General features: G+C 44.4%; 1 protein-coding gene across 3 annotated transcripts in view; it reads left to right on the forward strand.

Moving 5' to 3' along the window:
* Positions 1 to 3,033: 3,033 nt before the first annotated feature.
* LOC118893615 (proteinase-activated receptor 2) overlaps positions 3,034 to 12,291 on the forward strand; it is a 75,504-nt gene continuing 66,246 nt past the window's right edge. The window contains exons 1-2 of one of the 3 annotated variants that reach the window (XR_005019509.1): positions 3,034 to 5,650; positions 8,232 to 9,216. Coding sequence is in view for 1 of the 3 variants with exons in the window: in XM_036849350.1 (XP_036705245.1) it covers positions 5,569 to 5,650 (82 nt within the window). In the remaining 2 variants the exon portion in view is untranslated. Of the gene's footprint in view, positions 5,651 to 8,231; positions 9,217 to 12,291 lie in introns of those variants that run through there. The other 2 variants (XM_036849350.1, XR_005019510.1) reach the window with 2 other exon arrangements.

Consider the following 12,291-nt stretch of genomic DNA (forward strand, 5'->3'; position numbering starts at 1 on the left):
TAGAGCCTGCGAGCCACAACTACTGAGCCCACATGCCACGACTACTGAAGCCTGTGCACCTAGAGCCCGTGCTCTGCAACAAGAGAAGCCACCGCAATGAGAAGCCTGTGCACCACAACGAAGAGTAGCCCCCGCTCGCTGCAACCAGAGGAAAGCCCACACGCAGGAACAAAGACCCAGTGCAGCCAAAAATAAAATAAATAAAATTTATTAAAAAAAAAAAACAACACAAGAAAACACACACACAGACACACACACACATAAAAAGAAAAGTGATTTAAACTGGGACTTAGATAATAAATAAAATTTATATTTAAAAAACCACACACACACACAAAGAAAAGTGATTTAAACTGGGACTTAGATAATAAATTAAATTTATATAACCCCCCCCCTCCACACACACACAAAGAAAAGTGATTTAAACTGGGACTTAGATAATAAATTAAATTTATATAAAAAAAACCACACACACACACACACACACACACACACACACAGAAAAGTGATTTAAACTGGGACTTAATAATAAAATTTATATTAAAAAAAACACAAGAAAACACACACACACACACAGAAAAGCGATTTAAACTGGGACTTAAAGAATAACATTTAAGACCTTATAGAGATAAGTATATCACAGGCAGTTGCCAGTGCTGGATACTGTTACTCTCTAAATACTTTAAAAAATGCCACAAAGTAAAAAACCAAAAAACTCTGTACTCATGGAGTTTACATTTCAGTGGGGGAACTAGATAATAAATAAATACATGTAGAATATCAATCTGGCAATCCATGCCATGGAGGAAAATAAAACATAGAGGGAGGATGGAGAGTATAGGATGGGAGTATAATTTTAAATAAGGTCTTCTTAGAAGGCCCCACTGGGAAGATAGCATTTTAGCAAAAACCTGAAGGAAGTGAAGACTGAAACTATGTAGGTGTTCAAGGGAAAAGCATTCCAGGCAAAGGTATGGCAAGGGTGTGTGTGTGGCAGGAGCAGAATGAGTGAGGGGAACAGAAAAGATGAAGTCAAGGGGGTTGTGTATGGGAGGTGGGGGAGGGCAGGATGTGTAAGCCTTTGACAGGCTTTGGTTTCTATGCAGAGGGAAGTGGGGAGCTACTTCAGTATTTTAAGTGAGGAAGTGACCTGAACTGATGCACAGCTTAACAGGTTCAGTCTGACCGCTATGTTGAGAGAAGACTGTGTAGAGGCTTATGGGTAAAAGGAGAGAGACAAGTCACAAGGCTATTGCAATAATCTAGGCAAAAGATAATGGTAACTTGAACCAGGGTGGTATTTTGGATATATTTTCAAGGGAGGATTCGCTGATGGATCAGATGTGGAATATAAGAGAAAGAAGTCACAGATGACTCCAAGATTTTTGATCTGAGCAACTGGAGGGATGGAATTGCAATTTAAGGAGATGGGAAGACTATGAGAGGGGCAGGGCGGGTCAGAAATGTAGTTTTGAACTTATGCTTGATATGCCTACAGTCATGCCTAAGTGGAGGTGTTGAGTAGCTGAATGGATATGTTGTGTCTGGAAAGGAGAAATCTGGGATAGAAATACAAATTTGGAAGTTGTCAGCATAAATATGGTATTTAAAACCATAGGATTGGATTAGATGACCAAAGGAAATGAGTGTATATTGAAAAGCAGTCCAAGGACAAACCCACAGGCACCCTAGAGTGTAGAATTGAGGACGGTAAATGAGAACCAGAAAAGAACCAACCCTTCTGAGTTGCCAGGGAGACAGGATGAGAATCAGGAGGAGAATCAGGACAAGAGTGGTCTAGGAAGCCAGGTGAACATAGCATTCAAGAAGGGAGAGAGGTCAATTATGCCAAATTCCACAGGTGGGTTGAGTAACATGAAGACTGAGAATTGATCAAAGGATTTACCATGTGAAGGTCATTCCTAACCTTGTCCAGAGTGAGTAAATGAATGTAACATTTCCTCCATCTGTATTTGACTGGAACCCAAGAGTGCAGGGACTAAGTCTTTGTTTCTCCAGAAAGAGTTTGATGAGTTTGATAAATGACTGTAGGAATGATTGAATGAAATGGCTTTTCCCTCAGGGTCTGGCCTCCCCCATTTCCTACTTTATTTTCCCTAGAGCTGTAGAGGGTGAGAAACTGCACAAAGTTCCCAATTCCTGAAAGCCAGACTGTCTGGAATTGCCTGTGGTTATTTCTCTGTTCTGTTCCACAGAGCCATAAAACACCCCAAGCCCTTCAGGGCAAAGGAGTCAAAATCTAAAAAACAAATACTCTAGTCCCAAAGTCACAAGAAAACATCTACAAACTGACTCAAATGAATGTAGTCAGGCCACTGGGAGAAACCGCATTCTTGAGATCATTAACTCATGGCATTGTTCAATAAAATATTTTCTTGGAAATTTTGATGATTCAAGGCATAATTCCATAAAATACTAATAAAAATTTAAGTTGAAAACAGCTGGACGTTGATGCACTGTTCTCTGGAAAGAGGAAGATTGCCCCTTGGGGCAGTCATTCTATAGTTGCTACCATTTCTTATTTACTATATGTGAGGAACTGTGCTAAGAAGTACTTTATGGGCATTTAGCAAACTGAATCTTCATAACCAGCCTATAAGAAAGGTACTATTATCATCCCCAGATTATAGATGTAATAGTTACATATAACAGCTGATGAAATGGAGGCTTGGAAAGATTGAAGGGATGTCTTGGGATTGAGTATCTTCCCTATTGAAGGACCCTCAGGAGTGACCTGATCCCCGTCAGGAGAACTGTCTGCTGGACAGGATGAGGAAGGCCCTGGTGCTGCTTCTAGAAGGCAACTTTCCCAGGGAGGAAAAGAGGACCCAGGGGTGTGGTTCTGGGCCACAGCATCCTGAGAGCTGAGGTGCAGGTAGGGGGTGTAAAGAAGACTCCTGAGAGAAAGGAAGTAAACAAAAACACAATCACAATTTATTTTATCCTCAGGCACATCTCAACTAAAAAAATATCGACTCCATTTTTTTTCTTTTTCACACCACGAGGCTTGTGGGATCTTAGTTCCCTGACCAGGGATTGAACCTGGGCCCTCGGCAGTGAGAGCACGGAGTCCTAACCACTGGGCCACCAGGAAATTCCCTTGACTCCATTTTATAGGTAAGGAACTTAAAGCTTCGAGAGGGTAAGTAGTAATTTCTCCCAAGTCACACAGATGTTAGGAAGGGGGAAGGCCAGAATTTGCCCACAGGGTTATACAATTTCAAAGGCTATGCTCTTACCACATTTCCAAAAGAACTCCAGACATAGCAATGAGAGATTCTTAAGAGATGGGGCTACTGAAAGGCACCCGTTAAAAAGAATGATCTCATTCACTGGACAGCTTTCCCTGGCCCCTCTTGTCTGTGTGTGTTGGGAAGCAGTCCACTCCTGTTATTCAGGGAGCAATTATTCCATTCTCATGGCACATTCAAAGCAATTTGCTTCTCTTCCTTTTCAATCATTTATTTTCCTGCTCCTGTGAGCTCTGTCAGGGCAGAGGGAAGAGGCAGAATGCTAACCCTCCACTTATGTAAATTTGGGGAAATGTCTTATTGGGGATGGTTGAAACGACTGGCTAACATGACATTTTATACAATTTTGTCTGCCTGAATTATCTGGAACCCCCATTAGTTCGTTAATTGGTCCCATGGTAGGTTCACCAAGAGGTCACACACATGACACAGGGACTTTATCAGAGGTAAGCTCCATCCTAGAAACTCACAGGGCCAAGATGGTGGCCATTCAGTTTATGGCTGTTCAATAAATAATGATGGTCACTGGCAACTGACTCACCAAACTTTGGTCTTCAGGGAAGAATCATGGACTCCCAGGACTCAAGCCCCTCAAGAGGCTACCTGGACTCACCCAATCTGACCCCTGATCCTGGAAGGGAATTCCCTCTCCAACCTGCAGGACAGATGCCCTGGTCCTTTGCTGTAAGCCCTTCAGTGATGTGGCCCTTAACCTCACCAGGCAGCCCCTAGGACTGGGACCAGGGGGCCCTGTTTTTATTTATTTATTTATTTACAGCAGGGGGCTGTTTGTTTGTTTACGGCCATGCCTGGCGGCTTTCGGGGATCTTAGTTTCCCCACCGGCGATTGTACCTGGGCCATGGAAGTGAAAGAGCCGAGTCCTAACCATTGGACCACCAGGGAACTCCCCCAGCGAGCCCTGTTGAAAATCTCTTTCTACATTGAGCTGAAATCAGCCCCCCACTGTGGCTACTACCTAGTTCTGCTCTCTGGAGCTACTCAAAACATGTCTAATCCTCTTCTACATGCTAACTCTTCAAGTATCTCAGGACAGCTCTCACGTTTCTCTTCTCTGCTCCTCCACTACCCAAGAGTTTAAATGAATTACAGTACACTTTATCTTTTTGAAGCAAGTAAAAAGACATTACCAATATAATGAAGGACCTGTGCAGCGATCCCCAGTCTCACACTCCTTCTCCCCACACCCCCTCTTATATATTTCTGCATACATACATACATACAGGTGTACATACTGCTTATATATTTCTTTGGACTGTGGGATCCCAATGCAGAAAAGACGCTGGTGGGAGCATTTATAGCGCAGTGATTAATAGAAGAAAGCAGAAGTCACAGACTAAAGTTTTCTTGTGATGGACATTTGCAAACTGTGTCTACCAACTGTGTGACTGTGGGCAATTTATCCAACCTTTCTCAGTTCTATTTCCTCGTCTGTAAAATGGTAATAATAGTTATACTTATTACGCGGGTTGTTTTGGGATTAATCTAGACTGTGCTCCTAAATCATTTATACGCGGCACTTAAAGTAGCTGTTACAAATGTTTTCTCCCTCACCACCTCACAGACTGGGAAAGGGGCCTAGAAGGGGGTGGGAGTCTTACTAGGGGTCGCAGCTAGTTAACATCAGAGCGGAAACCTAAACCCAGATCCCTGATTACTCCGGTTGGCCGGGACCCCTTCCTGCTCCCCATCGCGTTCGCGGGTGTCCGCAGACGTCCATCCTGCCAATGCAGATTGGAAACTCACCCCTCATCCCACAGTGCCCACGACACCGGGAAGTCTCTACCAAGTACCGACGATAACTGCAGTGAGCTCGGGCCTTGGCTTTTTGCCATTTAGGAAAGGGGAGGGATGGGGATGGACAACGCTGGCTGGCTCCCTAGGAGTAATTAAGGGTTAAAGGTAGTTTTCGGCCTTGCGAGCTGAGCGTTCCAGCCCCTTGCATTCCGATACAGCTCCTTAGCGGCTGGCGCACCTGGGGCGGCGGAGGCGGGGCCACAGCGTGCGGCGCGGCGGCCGGGGGCGGGGCCGGGACGCCCGGTCTTCGAACCGCAGAGCCAAGCGTTGCGTTCCGGTCCCGGGGCGTGGCCTCGCGCAGGTACGTCGAGCTTCTCGAGTTTCACTGAAACTTTTCCAGCTCCGGGGAGGCGTGCGCAGAGGCTCCAATTAGGGGCAGGTGGGAGCGTAGCTTTCTCTCCTAGCGGCGAGTGGGACTCTTGAGTTTCGAATCGGTGGCGGCGAATACCCCGCCCGCCGGGTGTCGGGGCTGCTGGAAGGATGCGAAGCCTGAGCGCGGCGTGGCTGCTGGGGGGCGTCATCCTGCTGGGGACCTCTGCCTCCTGCAATCGCACCGTCCCAGGTGAGAAACTTGGCCAAGGAGGGCTCGTGCGGCTACGGAGCGGGGGTCCTGGGCACGATGCGCAGGTGGGGGAAGAGGGGCAGGTGCGCGAAGGGTGTTCTGCCGCCGCCGCCGCCAACTCCTCCCGACATCCCGCAGCCTCCTCTCGGCGGCTTTGAAGGGGGATCCCTGCGCCCGGGGAGCAACCAGCTGGGACAAGCGGGAGAGGCTGAAGTCTACGGAGGGGAAAGGGAGGGAGCGGAGTGCTGGCTTCTACGGAGTACCCAGAGGGCTTAGCCTCGCGGGCCCGGGTGGGTTTCTTCGCAAACACGAAAGTCCTTAAGGAGCATTTCGCACACCCTTGAGACTCTTCCGGGCTGGTCCTGGGGGACCCGCGGAGTTAGCGAGTTGATGGCCCAGAGCGGGGTGGCGTGGGTGGGAGCCCGCGGCCTGGGAACTTTCTGCCTCGCTTTTTGCAGCCTCCTTCCACTTTTGGAGGCCACTCTTTGGGGTCGGCCCACGGCGTTCAAGACGCCCCCGGCGCCTGCAGCTCCTCTGGCACAGGGCACAGCCGGGGTGTGGAAGTCAGGGCCGGACCCTGCTGGGTTCTTGGGGTGACGAGCGCTCACCCCGAGGTTTAGGCCAGTTGGGCGGATTAATGAATGGAACTTCTTCGACCCTGCTTTACATTCGACCAAGTGACCTTACGGCCCTGCGTTTCCCCGCCCTTCGGTGCCGTGCTGGCTGCCGCTCAGGTCTGTAGGCCGGAGGCTGACCGCCCCAGGAAGGGAACAGCACGGGAGCCGTCCCTGGCGGCGCTCAGGTGCCAGTCTGTGCGCCGCAGCCGGGTTCCACGGCTGTGCTGCCCTGGGTGTGCTCGAACTTGTTCGGCTGCGGGTGGAGCCGCCCGGGCTGAGCAGGCCTCCGAGGGCGTAGGCGCTGTTAAGCCTGGTGTGGCACTGCTGTGATGCTAAAGGACGCCCCGCTGTTTGGGGCAGCCAGCGTAGCCTTAAAAGGGAAGTTTTAATTTCCCTGCGAAATTTGTAGACCTGTTGTAAAAGGCAGGTTCTCACTTTTATCCTCTTCATAAAGACATTGTAAAAGAGCAAGTCACCGTGAATTTGAATTAGACGGAAGAATGTGATTCTTTTCCCTTTGGAGTTACAGCAAACGGTATTTTGGTGGATACTTGAAAACTGCAGCCCTGGTACACATATTGACAGCACTACCGAATGTAAAATAGTTGGCTAGTGGGAAGCAGTCGCATAGCACAGGGAGATCGGCTCGGTGCTTTGCGATGACCTAGAGGGGTGGGATAGGGAGGGTGGGAGGGAGGCTCAAGAGGGAGGGGATATGGGGACATGTGTATGCATATGGCCGATTCTCTTTGTTGTGCAACAGAAGCTAACACAGTATTGTGAAGCAATTATATTCCAATAAAGATGTATTAAAAATTAAAAAAAAAACAAGAATAAAGGCATTTATTTATTTCCAGGAAGTACTGAAACTGTGATGCACGCATGTCCGTTTACCCTTATGTTTTAAACTTATAAACTTAAAATTTAGGAGCAAAGCTTAGTATGTGCAAACATTTTTTAAAAAAACTATGTGGATGTTGATGATTCATCTGTTTTATGATTCAAACGGTTCCTATAGGAAGCTTGCCCGAGTGTCTGGCTTGTTCTTGTTTACAAAGTGAGGGGCTGGAGCTGGGGGGATTCCTGAAGTATAAGGGGGACTTACTTTAACAACAACAAAAATCAAGTTACTTGTTAACCAGAGCTATTTAATATTGCACTTTTTTTTTTCCTCCACATACTTTTACTCCTTTGCAGGGTAACTGTCCTAAAGGGTCAGTTAAGTAACAGCGAGACTTTAGGTAGATGGAGCTTTCCTCACAACTTGAAGCTAGATTGATTTTGATTAAGAAAGAGGGCAGGGCTTCCCTGGTGGCGCAGTGGTTGAGAATCTGCCTGCCAATGCAGGGGACACGGGTTCGAGCCCTGGTCTGGGAAGATCCCACATGCCGCGGAGCAACTGGGCCCGTGAGCCACAATTACTGAGCCTGCGCGTCTGGAGCCTATGCTCCGCAACAAGAGAGGCCGCGATAGTGAGAGGCCCACGCACCGCGATGAAGAGTGGCCCCCGCTTGCCACAACTAGAGAAAGCCCGCGCACAGAAACGAAGACCCAACACAGACATAAATAAATAAAATAAAATAAAATAATTTTAAAAGACCCAACACAGACATAAATAAATAAAATAAAATAAAATAATTTTAAAAAAGGGCATCACCAGTGTTTCTGCCCGTTAGCACCTGTCTTTGCTTACCCCCTTCGGTTCGACCCTAAGGTGTGCCCCTCAGTTTTGCAGCAGGACACATCCTAGGTTTGATTTTTCTTCCCCAAGGTTTTTCCCCAAAAGACTGCCTTATGAAAGGGAACTCAGCCTAGAGTGTAACCTTCTCATTTTACAGATAAGGGCCACTGAATTGAGGAGTGAGGGGCAAGGAAAACTGTCCATCACGCCCCTGCTTTCTTTCTGATCACAACAGTAATCGATAGTTATTTCTGTAAATATGTTTCATCTGTCTCCCCACTAGATCACGTACTCCAGGAGGCCAGGGACCCCTAGCGGCACCTCCATCACCACGATCCAGCACAGTCTCATTCCCTAAAGGACATCAGTAAATAAATAGCAAATGAAGAATGAAGTGAAGGGACTTGCCCAGAGTGACCTGGCGGTTGATGGCAGTTCAGCATTTAAGTCAGCTTCTTTCAAGCGCTTACTTCTTTCCACCATGTCACGAACCTGAGAAGTCCCCTGTAATGCAGTCATTCCATTTTTCTTTTGGAGACTGAAACTTGTGTTCTTTTTGTAATTGGTTTTTAATTATACAAGCTGTATGTGATCACTGTAAAGGAAAAATGAGTCCAAAAAAGGGGTTGCACTAATTAAATCACCCTCAGTACCCAAAGCACTGCTAACATTTTGGTTTCTAGCCTTTCTCATGCTTTCATACATCCATGCATAAAATACATATTCACAGAGAAATTTTTTTTGTACAAGTATGTGTTTATATAAACATCAGTAGCATATCAGTAAATATAAAACATTTTTAATGACTCTAAAATGTTGTCAATGGATGTATCATAATTTTTAATTGGTCCTCTGTTGATAGACACATGGGCTATTTCCAGTGTTTTGTAATAAGAGAGAACACATAGAACATGAAGATGGGACTTTAAATTTGTGTTTGGTCGCCTTCCTGGCCTTGTAGTTACTAATTAACCGTGATAAGCAATGTTTTAGTGAAGTCTGTGTTTGTCTTTCTTATGGTTTTATTAGCTGGACAAGTGTTGAGAGGAAAACAGTTCATCCTGAAAGAACACGAGAAAGTTGACTAAAGTGTACCTAGAGAAGGGGTACCGAGCAACTGAAGCTTTTATTTTTTTTGATCTGTGCTCCAAAAGGTTGGAGCAAAAGAAGATTTGGGGTGAGGAGGATAGTAGGGGAAAGAACACAAGAGGAGAGTTTAAACAAAGTAGCTGCTCTGTACTTGCTTTGGTTGGGAGGGTGGGCAACAGGAGGACGCTTAATATAACAAAGAACAGGTAGTGTTTTTTTTTTTAATTTTTTAATTTATTATTTATTTATTATTATTTTTTTATTTTTGGATGTGTTGGGTCTTCGTTTCTGTGTGAGGGCTTTCTCCAGTTGCGGTGAGTGGGGGCCACTCTTCATCGCGGTGCGCGGGCCTCTCACTATCGCGGCCTCTCTTGTTGCGGAGCAGAGGCTCCAGACGCGCAGGCTCAGTAGTTGTGGCTCACGGGCCCAGTCGCTCCGCGGCATGTGGGATCTTCCCAGACCAGGGCTCGAACCCGTGTCCCCCGCATTGGCAGGCAGATCCTCAACCACTGCGCCACCAGGGAAGCCCCAGGTAGCGTTTTAAAGTTAAAAGTTTTCCATGCATTTTTCCCCCCAAATTGTACAAATCAGAAGAGTTAAAAAGAAAGCGAAACATCCCCTGTTCTCTCCCCTCTTCACTCTCAATAGACTTCTCTATGCAGAAATATATGTATTTTGTAACAATAGAAGGACCATACTGTACATTCTGTCCTACAGTTATTTTTTTTCTAACCTAGTAGATCTATTCATGGTCAGTATAAAAAAAATCTGTCCATACCTGTGTAGAGGGAATATTATTCATTGTATAAATGCCATAAATTATTGAACTAGCCTTTTTTGTTTTTCGATGGTCATTGAAACTAACATTTTTGTTTTACCATGGTAAACAATATTCTAGTAAATATTCTTGTACATAGTGTTTTTGTGCACTTTAGCTTGTGTATGTGCAGGACAAATTCCTAGCAATAAATTGATGAGTCATAGGGCAAGCACACTGAAAATTTTGACGTTTTTGCCAAATTGCCCTCCAAATAGATTGTACCAATTTACACTCCTTTGAAAAAGTAATCCAAACAACATAGAGGGGTGTGAAGTAAAAAAAGTAAGATTTCCCCTCCCCATCCATTTTACTCTATAGAGATGGCCATTGTTTATAGTTTAGTGGGTATTTTTCTAGACTTCAGATTTGCAAACAAATTATAATTTTGTTATATAGATGGAAGCGTATTATTCCACCAGTTGCTTTTTTTTCAATGGACATATTGTGACTATCTTTCCATTTCAATGCTTATTAAATAGTGTAGTGTCTGCTATTAATGCTAGGGACTGTGCTGAGGATATGGTAAGTTAGGAGTGGTGGTTGATGAACGTTGCTTATTTCCTGTTTGTTTGTATTGGGGTGGGGGGATGCTGCCTTGAGCATCAGTGGGTGCGTATTCTTGTGTACTTGGGCAAGTATTGTTGATTACAGGTCCCAAATGGAGAATGCTTTTGTGTGTTTAAACTTTACATGTTTTTAAACTTCATATGTACATTTAATTTCATCTTCACTCTGTAAAATAGAAATGATTTTGTCTGGTAAACAGATGGGTTATAGAGTTGGAAGCTGGAATAGCATCAGTTCTAGACAAGTTCTGTGAGTTTGGGTGACTGGGATAGGATACTGTACAAGGTAAAAGTCTGTGCACTGTGCTGAAAGGGCTTCAGGGAACTTTGAGCAGCATCTTGACATTTACCAGTGTTAGAACTGACCAGTGTTATACCAAGCAGCAGGCTGGTTGTGTGCTCTGCCACTGGTACAATGAACATAGCTAATATGACTGGTATTTCAGATTGAGATCATTCAAGGTTGTATGTTGGAATATTCTCAGGAAATTTTTCTTTCTCTCTCTCTCTTTGAATCCTTCCCTAACTTTTTGTAGTATTTCTTGCTCTTCCCCCCCCTCCCCCTTTATTTTAGTATTCTTATTTAAAATAGATTTTTATCCCTCTTTACATGAACCTTCTTGACCTGGCATGTGTTTATTTTTATGGAAAACTTTAGACATTTGAAAGTAGAATATTACAGTGAATCCCAGGTACCCCTCACTCAGCTTTAATAATGATGCCCCAGCCTCCTTCCTGCCCTCCTTCCTGTGTTATTCTTTAACAGCTTTAAGATATAATTTGCAGACCATACAATTCACCTATTCCAAGTCTACAATTCAGTGCATTTTAGAATATTCACAGTTGTCTATCCATCACCACAATCAACTTTAGAATATTTTTATTACCCCATAAGAACATCCCACTCCCCCCCACCCCCCCGCTCTTAGGCATCATCCCCCAATTTGCCCCATTCCCCAGCTCCTGGCAACCACTAATCTACTTTTTGTCTGTGGATTTGCCTATTCAGGGCATTTATTATAAATGGAATCATACAATACATATTCCTTTGTGACTGACTTCTTTCAAAAGCATAATCTTTTCAAGGTTCATCTGTATTGTAGCATGTATCAGTTCTTCATTTCCTTTTATTGCTAAATAATGTTCCATTGTATGCGTATACCACATTTCGTCTACCCATTCATCAGCTGATGGACATTTTGTTATTTCTGCTTTGGGGCTTTTATGAATAATACTGTTATGAACATTCCTGTATAAGTTTCTGTGTGAACACGTGTTTTCATTTGTCCTGGGTGTATACTTAGGAGTCGGAATTGATGGGTCATATGGCAACTCTATGGTGAGCCGTTTAAGGAACTGCCAAATTATTTTGCACAGTGACTACATCGCTTTACATTCCCACCAGCAGCATCTGAGGGTTCCCCTCCTCGTGTTATTTTGAAATAAATCCAGATGTAATTTCATCTTAAGATATTTCAGTATGTATTCATAAAAGATGGCAATTTCCCTTTCAAACATCACCACATAATACCACTGACAAAAATTGTGTAATATAATCAAATAGTCAGTGTTCATATTTCTAATTGTTTCATAAGTGTCATAAATACTATATTAATAGTTTGTTTGAATCAGGATCCAAACAGGGTCCACACATTACATAAGGTTAATATTGTCTTGTAAGTCTTTTAATTTATGAGCTCTACCTCCACACCTCTTTCTTGGTTTTTGCCTTGTAATTTATATTTTGAAGAAATGAGCTTCTTATCCTGCAGCAGTTTCCACAGCCTGGATTTTGCTAACAACATTCTTATGTTATTTAATATGTCCTAGTGTCCCCTTTATTTCTATTAATTTGGCAGTTGGATCCA

The sequence above is a fragment of the Balaenoptera musculus genome, chromosome 3 (assembly GCF_009873245.2).
Source record: "Balaenoptera musculus isolate JJ_BM4_2016_0621 chromosome 3, mBalMus1.pri.v3, whole genome shotgun sequence".
NCBI lineage: Eukaryota > Metazoa > Chordata > Mammalia > Artiodactyla > Balaenopteridae > Balaenoptera > Balaenoptera musculus.